At 56.3% G+C, this 17,467-nt stretch overlaps 1 protein-coding gene across 1 annotated transcript; it reads right to left on the bottom strand.

Annotated features, from left to right (window-relative positions):
• Positions 1 to 2,455: 2,455 nt before the first annotated feature.
• TBC1D22B (TBC1 domain family member 22B) lies at positions 2,456 to 17,143 on the bottom strand (the record flags this gene model as incomplete). The annotated part of the gene is made up of 13 exons (XM_084275980.1): positions 2,456 to 3,595; positions 4,045 to 4,140; positions 4,354 to 4,481; positions 4,779 to 4,854; positions 5,165 to 5,271; positions 7,844 to 7,958; positions 8,808 to 8,873; positions 9,290 to 9,418; positions 9,821 to 9,891; positions 10,387 to 10,566; positions 11,454 to 11,767; positions 12,696 to 12,752; positions 17,088 to 17,143. The coding sequence occupies 13 exons, from the start codon at positions 17,141 to 17,143 to the stop codon at positions 3,467 to 3,469; spliced, it is 1,524 nt and encodes a 507-aa protein (XP_084132106.1). The 3' UTR covers positions 2,456 to 3,466.
• Between the last annotated feature and the right edge of the window lie 324 nt (positions 17,144 to 17,467).

Raw genomic sequence — 17,467 nt, 5'->3', positions numbered from 1 at the left:
TTCATTTCTCAGCTTCCCTTGTCTATCCTCTTTTTGCTTTCCCATTTTAAGAACCAAAGGTGCAGAGCAGGATTGTAGAGCGAGTCTCATTGTTCCACTTTTTTGAACTCAAGTGGGGGTTTTTTTTTTAATTATTTTAACTTTTTTCATACTGAAGAGAATGTGGGGACAGAGTAATAACTACAATACTGCTACTACTAATGACAAGTGGGGAGTAATCACTGCCATTTCTACTTGGTCTACTTTTTTAACCACTTCTTACACATTGGGATGTGGAACCCACACTTGAAGGAAGATTTTTTTTCCTCCTGTAACATAGAGAGATGGGGGGGTTTTGTAAAAATACTACTACTGCTGCCCAGGGAGTGTGGCTGGGGAAGGGTGTTGTGTAAATAGTTGTAAAGACAAAAGAAATCCTGTTCTAAATTATTTCCACCTCTTGTCACCATTCTTGAAGTCCTCAGTTGTGTCGCTGGGTCTTTTATATGCCCACAGTGTAATTTATTTAAAGGAACATACACTTCTCCAGGTGGTAGCTCAGCTGTGGACTTGTGACCTGTGTATATGTTTGAAGATCTGGGGAGTTGGGGGTGGTTTGGGGGGGTTTTGGGGGGGAGGGTTTGTTTGGTTTGATTTGGGGGTTTGTTTTTTTTATTTTTAATGATATTTTAGACTTGGAACTGGCTGATCTCCTGCTGTTGCTACGGGACCTAAATGTTACTGTCAGTCTGCTGTAAAGCACAGATCGCTCTATTTATTGTAGAAAGTGAGTTTATTTGCTTTCTAGAATTGTTTATATCAGATGGTATAAGAGAGGTAATAAGAAAACTCTATGCTTGTAAAGAAAAGAAGAAAAAGAAGCTAATTTTACCTACTATAACCTGACTGTCTGAGATTATATTTTCTCTCTGAGAAATAAATGTTCTAATGGATTAAAAAGAACAATTAATTACAGGAGTCCTTCCTTGCCTGTGCTGTCCTGAGGCCCAGGGGAAGGTGTGAAAAGGGGGATTCTTCACGTCTTTTTCCTGTGATTTCTGCCTGTTGTGGGGTTTGGGGGGGGGACAGGAGCCTTCAGCAGTGAGGAGGGATGTTGGGACATGCTGAGATGCAGCAGCTGTGGTCACCCCTCAGCCCCAGCACTGCTGGCAGGGGCCCTGCTGGCATTTTGGGGTGAAATTATTACACATTATTAAAACAGCCCCCCCCCTCCCCCCCCCCAGCTTTTCCTCTTGTAACACATGAAATGCTGATTTACTGAGTTCCTCTGCAGCTGAACGGTTTCCATGGTGACAGCATCCTCCCAGCTGCAGCACCCAGCCCCAGTTTCATCACACACCCCCCACCCCCCCCCCATCCCAAAAAGGGGGTGATGGTTGAGCACGAGGCCTCACAGCAGGAGAGTCAAAGTGTGGTGGGGTGAGGAGGCTGCCTTGGTTTTTTGGGGGGTGTTCTGTGTGTGATGGGGTCCCCACTGATGTCACAGCTCCTTGGGCTCACCTGCCCTGAACTTGAAGAAGGAATTAATGGGGAGTGGAAGGTGTGTGTGTGGGGGGAGCAGCTCATCCTTATTTTACAAGGGAGGAAACTGAGGCACGAGGAGGGGAGACTCACCCAGAGCCCCTCATGATGCTAAACAAGGTCTCACCACCACCAATCCCCCCAGACACTTCCCAGAGCAAACCCTCCTGATGCTGGTTTGGGGTTTTGGAGGGGGGGGGGAGGGTTCTTCCTTCTCTCAGGACCCCCAGGTCTGTCCCTCACGGACACACACCAGACACACCCCCCACACACCCCACAGGTCCCAACGCCCAAGAAAAAACAACTCTGGGTCAGGAAAGGGATTTCTTGAGACACTGTTTGGAGTTTTATTGGCAACAAGGCTCTGCCTCCCGCGTGCTGCGCCCCGGCCTCACGGCCCCGCTGCCTCTGCCCCCCGGGACCAGCAGCGGGAAGCGCAGGGACCGGGCGGCTCCGCACCCCACAGCCCGCAGCGCCTCGGGGGCCCCGGGCTGAGCCGGCTCCCGGCCGCCCCCGCTCCTCCCGCAGCCAGCCCTGGGCAGCCCCGGCCCGGGGACACATTCGCGCTGGGGTTGGTTTAACAGCAGAGGGGGCGCGGCCAGCCCGGTCCTCGCCTCCTGGGACCCCCCCCAAGGGAAACCAGTGCCAGACCCGCGATCGTTCCTCCCCGGAGTGTCCCAGCAGCCGCCCGGCTCAGCCTGCAGCCTGGGTACCCTGTTTCCTCCCCCTGGGAGCTCCCAGCTCCTCTCCACGCCCCAATCCTCTCCCAGGGGCAGCCTCAGTATGTGTCTCTGTCCTGCTTCTTCCTGGCAGATCCAGCACCACAAACACCACCCTGGGGCAGAAATAACCTGTGGCTCCGAAACGCTCCCCCCACTCCCCCTCCCCAAGCTCCAGAGGGATGCAAAGCCCTACACCCCCCTGCCCAGGCATCATCCTTCCTGGGTGTGGAGTTGGGTGGGGGGAGAAACAAGGGGTGCATGTTATAAATATAAAATCATTATCTGCTACAAACAGAAGACGTATATTGTACATCTTTGACCCATATACACAAGAACACAATATACACAGAACGCCTTGGAGGAGGGGGGCTTTGTAAGGGGGTGTGGGGGGAGGTTGCTCCCCTGCCAGCGCCCCTTTCCCCCCCCCAGCACCTCCTCCCTGCGCTGGGGGGGCTGTACCGACAGCACATCAGTCACCAAAAGTCCCAGCAAGCTGGATGGAGCGTGTGTGTGTGTGGGGAGGGGGTGTCCCCACCATGCCTGCCCCACAGCCCTGGGGGAGAGGAGGGTGAGGAGGATGGAGGAGAGAGGGCAGGCGCGAGGGGCTCTCTCATGAACCCACAAAGTGCTTTAAGGGGGTGGGGGGTCTCCAGCCCCTGGGAGTGAAGCTAGGCCCTGAGAGAAACTTCTTGCCCTGCTGCCCTCAGGGAGGGGGAAGGATCTTCCAGCCAGGCAGGTCTCTGATAAGGCATTTTCATCTGGGAGCCAACGGTGTCGGAAGAGAAAGGGAGCAGAGGGGCAGCGCAGGCGGTGGCAGCGAAGCCGAGGTGGTCCCAGCTGGACAAGCCCAGGGCAGGGGGTGGAGAGGAGAGGAGAGGAGAGGAGGGCTTCGTCTTCGGCTCAGTTTATGGGTAAAGCTGCCCCCCACCCTCCCAAAAACATCCTCCCCCAGCCCCTTCAAGCCTCTCTCCCTGGCTCAAGCCAGCGGCACGGCGTGAAATACTGACAGTCGTTGGAGTGGCACATCCAGGCGCATGGAGTGGGGGACAGGCACACGTTAAGAGTTAAGACAAGAGTCAATGTGAGCTTTGTACAGCAAGAAGCAGCTCCCAGCTGGAGTGTCCGAGGACTTGGGACAACAGAAATGCCACAGTGATCAGATTGGGCCAGGACAAGAGGGGTGGGGGGCACAGGGGGGAGAGGAGGGAGCCGAGTCCTGGCACCTATCGGCGGTAATGATTGGGGGCGTCTGCAAACATGTACTTGAGTCTGTAGGCTTCTGCCAGCAGCAGTCCGATCTCTTCGTTACCCCAGTGTATCGTGGGCAGGTTTTGTAACAACATTAGAAGGCCCTGGAAGAGGGGAAGGTGCTTAGTTTGGGGGGGCTGAAGGCTCAGGGCCGGCACGACCAGAGGAGCAGCGCTCGGGGACTTCTGCAGGTCTGAAAGGTTCAGAGCAGCCCTGAGATGCACTCGTGTCCAGTGAAGCACCTCAGATGCCCCCAAACCTCTTGAAATAGAGGGTGCTACCTCAGTGTTAGAGCCAGAAACCAGAAGGCAAAGGGGAAGGGATTTCCCATGATCAGAGCTCAAGCTGGTTACGTGAGGTCTGAGCCTGTCACCAGCCCAGTCTGTCCCGAGCACTGAGGCTCAGGAGTTCACTTTCCAGCAAAGATCCCAAGATAGGATGTTCCCAGAGCCAGAGAGATGATGGTCAACCATGTCCAAGCTCGAATCCCAACCAGAGCAATCCCCTCCTCCCCTCTACCCCCAGAGAATCGCCCCCAGCCCCAAGGACTTACTTGGAAGTCTTCCTCATCTAGGATCTCCTTCCGCCACTTGATCAAGAAGGCTGCGCAGACGTACAGGTGGAAGTGTGAGAATCCTTCTGGCTCCGACTGTGGACAGCAGAACCCTGGGTCAGCTCCTGCAGCTCAGCAGCTTCCCCACATGCACACATCCTACCAGGACCCAGCCAGCTCTAATGTCCCAGGGCCGTGGTGCTTTGCTCCCCGCCTCTCCCCAGCCCCATGGGGCTGCTGGAAGACCTTCACCCCCTCAGAGCAGGAGGAATTGGTCTCAGCAGGGGAGGCCAGAGGGAAGCTGCTTACCTGGTAGGTGTCCCAGAGGCGGATGGTGCAGCGCAGAGGCAGCTCTCTCATAAGCAGATTGTTCATCCAGCGAAAGGCAAACTGCAGGTATTCAACCTCGTACCTCCTAAAGTGATTGTGTACCTGCTCTGAAACAGCACCTTTCACTTACACACCTGGGGAGCACGGTGCTGCCCCCAGCACACCAGCTTACACACACTCTCAGGCCAAGGCCTTGTTCTCCCAAACACTTCTGCTCCTCACTCTGTGGCAGGGGACCAGGAAAACCCTGTCCTGGGAGGTTTCTGGGTGACACTACCCTGTCCTGCTTCCTTATGTATTGTAGGCAAGGGTCTACCCCTGCCCTAAGGGCACTCCTTTCTGAAGGAGGCCTCCCCTAGATGTGAGAAAGAGCCTCCAAGCACTCAGATCCCCTTGGCACCTACCATCGATCCTGCTGACTAGCTCCTCCAGGGCTTTGACTTTCTTCTGGATCCCTGGCTGTGCAAAGGTGTAGTTATCCTGTGGGAAGAGGCCAGGGGTCAGAAGCAGCAGCTCTAACAGCAGCTAGAAACATCCAAAACCAGATCCCCAGCTCCACAGGGAGCAGAGGTCACCATGAGCCAAGATGTGGCTCTCAAGCACCAGGATCATCTGCTTGCTGGGCAGTCCCCAGTCAGGACAGCAGTGCTGGGACAGCCACAGCATCTTCTTTCCCTGGGATTTTACCCCCAGATTTAGCTGAGGGAGGTACCAAACTCTCCCTAATGCTGGGACATGCAGAGTGCTCATGAGAAGACAGAGAGATGACACTGTTAGCCCAGGCCCCCACCTGTATCCCATCCAGCAGCTTGCTCATGCACCAGAAGCTGTCGGCTTCGATGCTCCGCAGAACGTCCTGCGACAGGTTCGTCACGTCGAAGTTCTCCACGTCCTCCTCTGCAGGGAGAGGGAAGGGGCATCAGAAGGGTGGGAGGCACCAGGCAGCTCACAGGACATGCTGGGGGGCATTCACAAGCCAAGGGAGGGAAGAGGCAGTTCCCTGTGTGATGTGAGTGCCCTGCCCAGCACAGAGCACAGCACCCACAGCGCTCCTGGACTTCTCCCATACAGGTGAAGGGCTGAAGAACCCCAAAAAGATGACTGGAACCCAGCCCAGGTCCTGAGGGGACCATGGGAGGGATCCCACAGCACTGCCACTGCTGTCTGGGGTGAAGAGTGTGCACAGCCAAAACTCCCAGCATGTGGGACCCCTCCTGCTGTCACCCCCCTGGTGACAGGAGGTCACCACAGGGAGAGGGGTGACTCCAGCACTGTAGCCAGAACCCAGGGGAGCAAACGCTGCCCTTGACCTGGGGCAGCACAAAGGAGCTCAGTTCCCACTCCCAAACAGATTCAGACCCAAAAAGCAGCTGCCAACTCTGGAAAACCCATGATGAACAACTCCCAAAGCCTCAGGAACCTCTAGAGGAGAGCAGGGCTTCTGGGCACAGTCACAGGGACCCACAAAGCACACAAACATCTTCCTGGAGAGCAAAAGGCTCCATGTTACACCCAGCACAGAGTCTGACAGAGGGTCTCTGCAGCAGAGAGACTGCTCAGGGCCATGGAGTCTTTCTTCCTTCTCCTAGAGCCTGGCTGACAGGAGAGCTCCAGTGACCAGAAGCAGCCCCATGCATGGAAGAGCTTCACTGTGGGTGAAGCAGAGCAGCAGCAGGAGATGCCCAGCACGAGCCAGCACGGAGCTTTGGAAGAGACACCAGGTCTCTGGAGCACAGGGCTCAGCACAGACACCTGCTGAGCAGCATCATGAGAGGCTGGGTGGAAAGGAGTGAGAACCTCAGCACATGGCCCTGACAGGGACTGAAAAGGAGCCAGCAGCACAGTGACAACCGCCTGCAGCAGGGCTGGGGGCAGCCAGGACACCACTGTCACTGCCACAGGGTGCCCAAGGGCAGCTGGGCCCTGGGGAAAGCAAAGTCCTTGTGAGTGATGTTTTGGCAGGGCTCAGGGCTGACAGGGGAGAAGGGACATCATGGTCCCACTTGAATCTCTGCCTCTAATGCCAGGCAGGGCTTGGAGCAGCTCAGAGCAGCCAGGGCTCCAGCCTCACACACTCCTGCTTTCCTTAGGGGAGCTTTAATGACTCCCTGCTGCTCAGTGTGAGATTGGGCACCTGGAGACCAGTTAAACCCAGGCTCAGCTCACAGCTCTGTGTAGTAACAGATGAGTCTGCTCCACGTGCAGTGAGTCCAGGACAGAGCAAGACCTCCACTGCCCAGGGCACTGCTGCCCCACTCCAGGCTCAGGGAAAGGGGTGTTGGTTTGTTGTCTGCAAGCACAGCGCCTGCACCAAGCATGGGATGGGGGTTAGAAGCCTCCAACAACCCCAGAGACAGGGACCAGCCTGGGATCAGAGGAGAGACAGCTTTAGGAGAGACCACTAGACTGAACAGCAGAAGGCTGGGGTGTCAGCCTGGCCTTTACTAACTGAATTCAACAGCTTGTGAACTCCCACTCCGCCTGTCAGCTCTGACTCACACACACCCCACAGCCCCAGAGAGCTGTGAGGGTCCTGCTGAGGCAGCTGCTGTGGGAGGCAGCCCTTCAGAAGCTCCAGCACAAACATCCCAGGGAAGAGGGTGGGCAGCTCAGCAGAGCAGCCAGCTGGCAGCACAGCAGGTCCCTTCCAGCACCAGTCCTCAGTAGAGGCAGATCTGTGCTAGTTCACAAAGCCTTAGCTAGAGGGTAGAAGTCTTCCAACTGACCTCAACAAGCTTTGGATCAGACCTTAGAACTACGTGTACAGCAGGATTTCCCTGGTACTGATACAGTCTTATAATTGCTTTTTCCTTCTCTTTGCAGTGAAAACTAAGAGCCTTTAGAAACAGTCATTCCAGCATCACAGCATTAATGCCAATCCCAAAACAGAGCTAGAGCTGGAGGAAGAATAAAACACTATGGGTGGAAATGACTTGATCTCCAGCTAAAAGTAGCTGGCTGACAAGAAAGCCAAAAGCAGCAGGGAGAAGTTCATTTGCTTTCTGAAACTCTCAGCTTGAGAGCCACACCTGTACTACCAGCACAGGACAGGAATCCTTGATTTAAACAGTTAACTTTACATTCTCAGCAGGGTCTCTTTATGCTTCACCCATCCTTCCCAGAGCAAGAACTAGCTCCCAGCTTTGAGAACAAGTCCCTCCTCTCTCCCAACTCTGGGCTGCACCTAAACTCACTCAGCACCTAGGAGAGCCCATTCTCCTCCAAGGCACAAGGATGCTAAAAGTTCATTCAAACCCAAACCCACCCTTTAGCATTTCAACTTTGCTAGAGCTCAGCAAGGTTATGAAACCTGAAGTCAACTCAGCCAGGCATCAAAGATACAGCAAGAGGTCAAGAGGCATCTCCAGCCTGGCAGAGGTGCTGCAGGGAGAACACGTTGTCCCCTCCAGCAAAGCAAGCTTTCCTGGTGCCAGCACCTCACACCACTTCAAAGAGAAGTGTCACTTACCAACATACTCAGAGAGGAACACAACAAAGAACGGTGTGACCAGGTCATTGATTCCCTGCACGTAGCCGCTGGCTGGGTGTCGGATGGCCCAGATAAACAGGATTCTTTCAAAGATCTAGGGAAGGAGGAGGGAGAGCAGGTACCTGTGTTAGCCATGCACAAAGGGGGGGCAGAAAGGCCTGACTGCTAAGCTCAGGGAGCAGGGATCGTGCACTGACAGGCTTTTCTGCAGCAGTATGGGTCAGATAAGCAGCATGCAAGCTGTAAGAGACCCTGGTATGATCACAGATCCCACACACAGGCCAGCCCACACCTCCCAGAACAAGGCAGCCTCCTCATCAAAGCCTTCAGCTGAAGAACCACAGACACCAGCTTTCCAAGATGAGGTGGCTTGAGACCCTCCCACCCAGAAGGCAGGGCTGCCCATCAGCAGAGCATCCATCAGGCCTTGCTGAAGAACATCAGGTGGAAAGCTAAGGGCATTACCTGCTACCCCAGCATCAGCATGGTTCTCCCAGCAAAACATCACAGATCAGAAGAGTTCCCAACAGAGCTGCCTACCCCCGTGTTCTTTCCAGAGTGCCCCAGCCCCAGGACACCATGTCCTGACACACCACATACACACACTGAGCTTGTTTCTGGAGAGGACAGATGCTCACAGGGGTTTCATAGCAAAACAGAACCCATCTCCTGTTCCAGTTCAAATGCCTTGACTTTGTTTCAAACCAAAAGCTTTTACCAATTCTTGGCTACATCTCTCACCAGAAAAGAGGTGATCTCATAACCCCTGAGCTCCGTGCCTGATGGCTTTCAGAAACAGGGGGCAAGACCAGACAGTTTCAGTGGGCATGTGCATCAGGAGCTGTCAGCCAGACAAGTCTCCCTGCAAAACCCCCTCCCTAGTGCCAGCACTGGTTCAGCTCCACACGTGCCCCAAATCTTCCCCTCCCACCCCACCCCTCACCTCCTGGACGAGCGGCTGCTGGAAGAGGGGGATGAGTGGGTTTGTCCTTGGAATGTCGATGTGGATCTGGAAGAGAACATAGGTTACATGGACCAGCCGTGCTTTTCAGGGACACAATAACTCAACGTGGGCTGACAGAGGGGAATCCACCCTTCAGTGTCCCCACAAGTGAAGGATGTGCTTGTGAACAAGCACAACAAGGGCTACAGGTGGCAGCTGCATGGAGATCAACCAGAGGTTTATCTCCAGCCTCCTCTGCTCGAGTGTGAGCAGGCAGAGTGAGCTGGGAAAGAGTCTGGCTCTGAACTCGTTAGGAGATCAGTTTAGGAAAGGATGGAACTAATATCTGCAAGGAGACAGACAGAAACACGCTGCCCTGTCCCCAAGGAGACGACTCCTAACAGCCAGAGGAAGCCCCAGCTGCACAGACAAGCAGCAGCAAGAGGGAGGAGAGGGATCCCAGCCAGGCTGGGCGCTGGCACCTGCCGGTAGGTGTCCTGATGGTGCTCCTCGTTCCGGGAGTCGTAATACTGCTGGATGAAGCCGAAGTACTCCTCCCGCTTGCGCTGCAGAGTCAGCTTCCGCCGCTCCATGTTGGCCGGGAGGTAACCCTGCGGAGGGAAACCCCTGTCAGGGCAGAGCTTCCCTCGGCACAGCCACGGCCTCGAGTCCTGCCAGGCTGCCTGAGCGCATCAGAGGCTGGAGCTGGGGAAAGAGTTCTGGCTTTCCCTGCCGCTGATGCCTTCTCTGACCTTGGGGCAAGCTGGCTTTTGGGGATTCATTTCCTCCCCGCCCCCCCCAGAATAAAGCAGCACACATTCTCAGCCCCAGCCTGGGATTTGTGTTCAAAAAATGTATCAGTTACACACCCTGACAGAAAAACCACCCTTACAGCTCCCCCCTAAGCTGGGCACAGATACAGCGTGAGCAAACCTGGCTGCAGGACAGGCTTAGGACAGCGTTCCCCCTGCTTGGCACATTGCCCCTCACCCCTCCAGACTCCATGTACTCACTGAGAGGAGACGCCACGTCACGGGCCGGACCTCCCTGGGCACACCAGGCCAGCTGCATTTCCTCAGCTCATCTGCAAACGGACAGTGGTGGCAATGGATTAGATCCTAGGCACGTCCAGGCACCACTACACCTAGAAGGAGAGGAAAGCCCAGTCTGCTCCTGCAGGCTCTGGGGACACTGAGCCTCCAGGAAGGTTCTACATTAGCAAGGACTGGGGATGTGGGTGTGCAGCGAGGGGAGATGCTTTCAGCTCAGCCTGGGCCCAGGATGGCTGGCTGCAAGGGCTCCACCACACCAGAGCCTCAGTTCTCATGCAGAGCCCAACAGCCTCCAGCGATCACAGCCATCAGTCAGGAGATGGAGAAAGAAGGGGAACGGACAGGAAGGTGGAGGAGGACATTGCCATCTGCCAGCAGAGCACTCTGTGCAATTTCCCCACTCAGTGCAGCTGCAGGGAGTCATTTTTTCCACCCTGGAGCTGCCCCAGTTGCAACCTGCAGCAGGCAGCGGGGTCCCTCTGCCTTCCCCTTCCCAGCTGCAGGCACCCCCGTCTTGCCACACTCACCCAGGTCCGTGTTGTGGCTGGACAGGAGCTGCCGGAACTTCTCCAGGCGGGTTTTCTCCCTCACTGTCATGGGGGGAGCCCCAGAAGCGTTTTGGTCAGAGATTCGGGCGACGAGCGGAATGACGGGCCGGAGGGGAAGGGACTGCTGCTTCGGAAGGGAGGTACGCACACAGGCCTCCTCTGCAACGGGCAGATGCTCCAGTGAGGGGAGGATCTCCACCTCCAACCCCACCTTGCTCCTCTGGCCTCTGTCAGACCTGACACTGCAGGATTCACCCCTCTCTTCCCCTGTCCCAGCAAACGAGAGCGTGATCGGCCCGCTCTGAAGGATCGACCAGCTCACAGGCATCTGTCACTGCTCTCCCACCACTTCCTCCCCTCGTTTCTCCTTCCCTCTCTTCCTCCTGCACCCAGACACCTCCCTGCCAGTGGATCACGCTTCCTTCTTCATATAGGAAGCCACAGGCAGAAGGATACAGGAAACAAGGTAGAAGGAGCCCCTGAGAATCCCAGCGGAACCAACCTTCAGATCTGCCCTGTTTATATTGGATTTAAATAGTGATCAAGCTAATTACTAGCTGCAGCGAGAGGAGGCAGAGGGCTGCCAATGCCACCTGCTGGCAGCAGGGACCTGCTGGGTTCCTTTCACAGCATGGCCAGAGTAAGCAGGAGCTGATGCTGCCCAGTTTCTGCCAGACCAGGGCTCTGTGGGGCCTCATCCAGACCTCTGCCAAGAGCGGTACGCTGGGCCACAAAGGAAGCAGAAGGTGAGCAATCCTGAGCAAGAACTTATCTCCAAAATCCCTCAGCACCAGAGCACAGCATCCTCTGGGACAGACATGCCTGAATACACAACACTGAGCAGCAGAGACCAAAGCATTAAGGTCAGGACTGCCAAAACAGCTCCTTGGAATGCAGATCCTACAAGGAGGTGAAAGCCCCTGTTGGGTTTAAGTGCTGTGCTGCAGCCCCTCGCCCATAACATGTGAGTAGCAGCAAGCAGCTGAGTTCAGCAGACAACCAGGAGAGAGCAGGAGCAGGAGGCTGCTCCCAAAACCAGCTCTTACCAGATGTCCTGGAGAGCTGGGCCTCGCTGCTGGATTTGATGACCTTGCAGTTGGTGGGCATGTCGCTGAGGGCAGACTGAGCCCGCTCAGGTTTCCCCCGCAGCTTGCTGTGGTTCTCCAGGACCTGAGCTGCCGTGGCCTTGGCAACTTTAGAGTTCAGAGTTTGCAAAGAGGAAGAAGAAGAAGAGAAGTCCTCATCTTCATCATCACCGATGTCCCAGGCATCACTGGTGTTGCGGGCAAATTCATGGAAGCTGGAGGCCTTCTTGCTTTTCATAGGCAGCGCGTTGGTCTTGGAGCGGTCCTTGATGAAGCTGGGAGCCAGAGAGAAACAGCATCAGACACATCTTATTAGCCAACCCTGTTTTCTTTCCTTCTCTAATGTTCTCACTCCAGAGTCCCTTTTCCCAACCTCCCTGTTCTTCCTCCCTAAGAACACGTTAAGTCTCCCTGAGCTGCTGGGAGGCAGAGCTGGAGCTGGTATGACAGCAGGGCACGGAGGCCACGGTGCCAGCACGCAGCTGGAGAGGCGCCAGGCTTCCCAGCTCAGCAGGGCAAAGGGGAGAGACATAATTCCTCCAGCTCCACCTCCCCCCACACCTTATGGAAAGCAGGTAGATTAACACCCAAAAAGCCCTGCAACCTGGGGAGAGGCATGTCAGAGGTCAGACAGAGCCGGTCTGTGCTCGGGAACACTCCTGATACAGCTGCGATCGCTCCCAGCAGACAGAGCAGCCTGGTTCTTCTCACAGGCACAGGAGGAGCCTTCAGCTCACCCTTAAGCTACAGGAGTCAAAGTCCAGCCCTGAGCGTCACAGAAAAGGGGGAACCTTCACAGCTACACAGCACGAGATCAGGACAAGGAGACAGTTCAGATCAGCTTTGCCCTTCCCTGCTGGGATGGGTGCTGCGATTCTGCAGCCTCACAGCTGCCAGGCAGCTCCACCTCCCCTCAATTCTTCTGTCTCTGAAGGGGAACAGAGGGCTCAGACACCCCTGCTTAAAAAATACAGCTTCTCCTTTGATGTGGCTGGTGTGATATAGGTTTCTGGCCGTAAAGGGCACCAGCTGATAAGCTTTCCCTGCATGCTTTCACACAGCTCAAGACCACACCCCATTGCTGTCCTCCTCCACTGGAATATCACAGCACCAGGAGAAGCTGGAGACCTCCAACTGCCCCAGGACTGAGCCAAAGGCACCTCAAAGCCTCGTGGCCTGTGCTTCCAGGAGAGCAGCACTTACTTTTTGGTGAGCCGGGGATCCAGTGGAGGATGCTGTGCTCCATAGACAGGTTGAATGCTGCAGGAAGGGGAAAGAAAAGACTCAACACACATGAATGTCCTCAGCCTAAACCAGGGTCACACTTTTTGCCTGCTTTTGGGAGCTGAATACAGACCAAAAGTAACTTCAATAACCTTCTGTCTTCAAAGCCTTAGATCCAAAGTGCCACATTCAGCTGAAGATTTGGCCCTTGCAGCAGCTTTGTTTAAACTCTTTAGGCTCTCTCCAGCCTGAGCTGGGATTTGAGACCTGCTCTTTCCTTCACCATCACCCCAAGTGACCACTCTCAGTTCCCCCTGCCTTACACACCACCTCATTCTCTCTCTCATCAAGGGGTTTTCCAGGTTTGGAGATTCACACTTCCAAGCCCTGAGGGACAGGGAAAAACTCTGGCCAGTGGCACTGGAGCTCCTCCAGATCACACTTGAGGGTTTGAAGCCCCAGTGGCTCTCAGGCTCGTAGCCAATGCCACAGTGAAGCTGTGTCTGATACAGTTTGACTCAGGTCCAAAGCCCAGCTTAATCGACTACTTCCTCTGTGGCCCAAAATGAGTCACCAGGACTCAGTTCCCTCCACTCCCCTCCCTGTGGAATGGGACTAATGGGACAGGGAGCCCGAGGGCTGCATGCACTACATGGGGAGCATCATCGTGGAGAGGAGCTCTGAGGTGAGTGCTCATCACTAGTTTTACAGGCTCTGGACATGAGACAGGGAGCCCGAGTTGTTACCTCCATTTGGGCAACTACTCACTGCCACCCCACCCTGAAAAAACACCTCTGGAAAACAAGCCCCATCCCCTGGTACACAGCACAGTCCTGCATCCCACGGCAGACACAAGGACCCATTCAGAGCTGGCACACAAGGGACGGGCTCCTCGTGGATCAACAGAGCTGGCCTGGTTTCCAGGAGCTGCAGATGGTGCCCGGCAGTGAAACGAGCAGAGCCCAGCCGTGTAGGAGGGGACGGCAGCCTGGCACAGCTGGAAAGCCAACTGGGAACCAGTTGATGCTGGGTAGGCGGCAGGGGAGAGATCCAGAGATCCAGAGCAGAGGTGGAAACAACGAGAGCACAGAGAGATCCTGGTGGTGAAGCCCGGGGCGAGGGGTGGGCTGGCTGCTAGAGCAGCCGTCCCTCGTGGCTGGCAGCACTGAAAAGGCTGCTGTGTTTACTCACCAGCCATCGAGCCTAGGAAAGAGTTTGCTGACTAATTAGCATCTAGGAGTCAGGACAGCTATTAAGTAGAGGCACCCCCGTGGGTGGGCATAGCCAGCAGATTATCAGGAGCAAGGAAAACAGCCCCTGCAGATCAGGGCTGGTTCCCGGTGATTCACAGCAGCTCCTGGCAGGAGGGGGGCTGGCAGAGCCTCCCCAGTGCCAAGCTCACGCCGCCTGGTGCCGGCAGCCACCACACCGCTGCGGCTGTGAACCACCTGGGAAGGCAGCAACGCCACAGGGCAAACAACCGACCGGCATTAGAGATAAAGGAGGGGATGTGGCAGCCGGCTCGGGGTGAAGAAACCTTTTCCTGGGGTTCTGAAGCAATCGGCTAACAGCCAGCTGACACCACTGCAGAGGGTCCCAGCTCCCAAGCATCTCTGTTTCTAAAGGATTTGAACCCAGGCTCCCCCCCCACACACACACAGAGCATCCTGAGCTGATCTAACTGCACAGCCCATCAGCCCGTGCTTCCATACAGACAGGCTGAAGAGGACAGTCTCACCTCCAGTGGGCTAGAGAGGCAGGGCTGAATCCGTGAGCTCCAGCCACTGCACCGTGCAGGTTCTCCCCATGTGTGCCCCATCTTTGCTGACTCTCTGCCCCAACCTCTGTGCAGAGGGTGTTAGAGGCTGGGCAGGAGGAGTGCAAGTGCTCTGAGGCGTGCAACAGGTTGACTTCTAGGATACAGGAGCACACACACAACTGCCAGGCAGCAAGTGTCTGCAGTACCCTCGATGTCTGACTGTCAGGTCCCTGCAGCTGAGTCCCAGCAGGTCCTACAGCTCCACACAAAGGTGCATTAGCACATCCTACTGAGATAATCGGATGCTCAGTAACTTTACTTCCTCTTCTCTGGTTCTCCCTGATGCAGCTCAGCTAGATGAACGTGCTGTCTCCAAACAGTACTCTTTACCCGACTTGTGCAGGGACACAAAGCTCAGGGCAAGCACCACATCTCAGCAACCACACCGCTGGGTCAGGAGCAGAGACCTAAGACTGATGCTGCACTCCCAAACCTGTCCCGTCTCAGCTGAAGCTCTTTGGGACAGGCATTTCTTGTCACCCAAACACTCAGGGTCTGGTGCAACAGCTGTGGTGTCTGTGTCAGGCTGCTCACAGGGAGATCATGACAGGGTACAGGTTACTGGCACTGCAGCAGAAAGCGTATCCATCAAACCTCAGTACTGCTTTGGACACAGAACAGAGTTATTCCTCTGTTTCTGCCCTTTTAAACTGGCACTTAAACACTTCCCACTCCTAAGCCCAGCCTCCCATCTCTAAGAGCAGGATAGAAACACAGGGTAACACACCAGACCAACCTGCCAACACATCCCCAGACAATTCCCAAACCGAGATGCACAGAGCAGCACTGGAAGCATGAAACAACGTTTACTAATTCTGCTACTCTAAATCTACCACCCACTGAAAGCTGATAGACCCCAGTGACCAAATCCCCACAGCCTGGTGGAAAAGGAAGCTAAGGCAGCCTACAAATCTTTACAAAGCCTCCCTCTGCCAGCTTGTCAGGGGAAAGAGAGGAGAGACACAAGTATCTGCATGGGCAGATCTCTTCTTTGTTTGTCTGAGCTTCCAGAAAGGAAGGTTCACAGCCCACAGCCACGGATGGGGCACAATCCCACCTCCACTTTTCATGGCTGTGTTGCCCAGGCCCTGGTGGTAATCGTGCCTGGAAAGGAGCAGCACACAGGGTGTTTAGAGGAGGCAACGAGCCTCCCGGATAGCGGGATGTTTGCCAAGCAGGCAGTGAGGAACAGGGGAGAAGTCTGCCAAAAGCCTGCTGTTGGAGCGCATTGTCTAAGCGGGACCGGCTGCCTCCCAGACCGGTTCACCTGGTTTGGAGGTTTCCAAGCCAAAGCTCAAAGTCACCCGCAGCAGAAGGGAGATGCTGGCTGAGACCACCGGCTGGAGACATGGCTGTGACCTCTGGGTAAGGGGTGGGAGCGATCAGGAGACAAAATGACCCCTGGAGAGCACAGCGTTTTCTTTCCTCATGGAAAGAGAGGGAATAGTAGTTTTCCTTGTTTTCCCTTCACTTGCCACAGGCCTGGATTGTCCCACCAACCTGAGGAAGTCGGGGCAGCAACAAAAGATCAAGTGAAAGCACATTAGAAAGAGAGATTTAACTGGGCTGGCAGGATTTAAAGCCAGCTAAGCATTTCAGGCTGCATCTGCACACTAAGAGGGGAAGGGCAGGGTTCAGATAAGGCAAACCTGAGGAGCAGCAGACTGGAGCAGCACTTGTGAACACCTCCCCAGAGAGGCGGGTGCCCTATCCCCATGGGACCTTTGCTCCTTGTAAGGAGCCCCTTCTTTCTAACCCTCACCGGCATCAGGCATTTCATTGGTTTTTCCCATCTCCAGGTGAGCACTGGTGCCTCAAGAGGAACCGGGATGGCACAGCCAGAGGAACCAAAGCCGGCAAGGTGCACACAGAGAGCCCCCAGCCCCTCACACTGAGCAGAAGTGGCCAGGAGAGGATAAGAGGGGGTGACACGCCTTGGCTGGGGCACCTGTTCAGGACCTCTAAGGGATTTGGGAAAGAACAAGGTTCCTTTGACATCTGTGGAAAGGAGCACAGTCCAGCCCTGGCTCTGAGGCTAAGCTGGGGAGCCTTCAAGGCCCTAATCCCTCTACCCCGCTTTCCACAGGGGTCCCTGCAGCCCCTACACAGCCAACCCTGCCCTACAGAGGCGGGGGCAATCCTGGCACTGCCCTTGCCCCTTATCCAGAGGGGCTTCCTCCAGCAACCCCCCCGCCCCAAACCCAGGGATATGGATTGCAGGGGGCACCCCGGGGCCCCCAGCCAGCTCTCCTGCCCCACAGCCAGGCTGGATACCCCTGCTATCCCCCCCTCGCCCCCAACAGCCCCGTCCTGAAGCACAGGGGCTGCTCCAGCTCCCCCCACCCACCTGAGGAAGGGAGAGGAGGGGCTGCGGCCCCAGCACCCCCCCCCCCGCACGGAGCACCCGGGGCCGCCCCGCCACCTCCCCCCTGCCCCACAGCCGAGGCGCTGTCCCTGTCACCCCGCCAGCGCTCCCGCCGCCCCTCGACACCCCCCTTCCCGGGGAGGAGGGGACGGGGAGGGCGCACAGCCCGGGCCGGGCCCGCACTCACCTGCCCGGTAGCTTGGCGCTCCGCTTCCAAAACTGCCTCCCGCTCTCGGCCGCCATAGCGGAGGGGAAGGGAGGGGCGGGCCCGGCCGGCCAGCCAGCGAGCGAACGAGCCCACCGGCCGGCCGGCCCCGCGGCGCGGCGGCGGAGCGCGGAGGAAGGCGGCGACCCCCCGCAGGCCGCCTCACCGCCGCCCGCCCGCAGCCCCCGGCGGCGCCATCTTGGGTGCGGGCGGGGAGAGCGCCGCCATTGGCCACCTCGGGAAAGGCGTTACGGACCAGCCAATGGCGAGCGATAAGGGGGAGAGACGCCGGAGAGAGGGGCGGGGCCGGGGGCGGGGCTGTGCGTGGTGGGAGAGACCATCCTAAGGGAAAGGGGGGAGGA

Source organism: Gallinula chloropus (assembly GCF_964237585.1).
Source record: "Gallinula chloropus genome assembly, chromosome: 27".
Lineage (NCBI taxonomy): Eukaryota > Metazoa > Chordata > Aves > Gruiformes > Rallidae > Gallinula > Gallinula chloropus.
The sequence above is the reverse complement of the archived record's forward strand: the minus strand, read 5'-3'. Positions and strand labels throughout refer to the sequence as shown.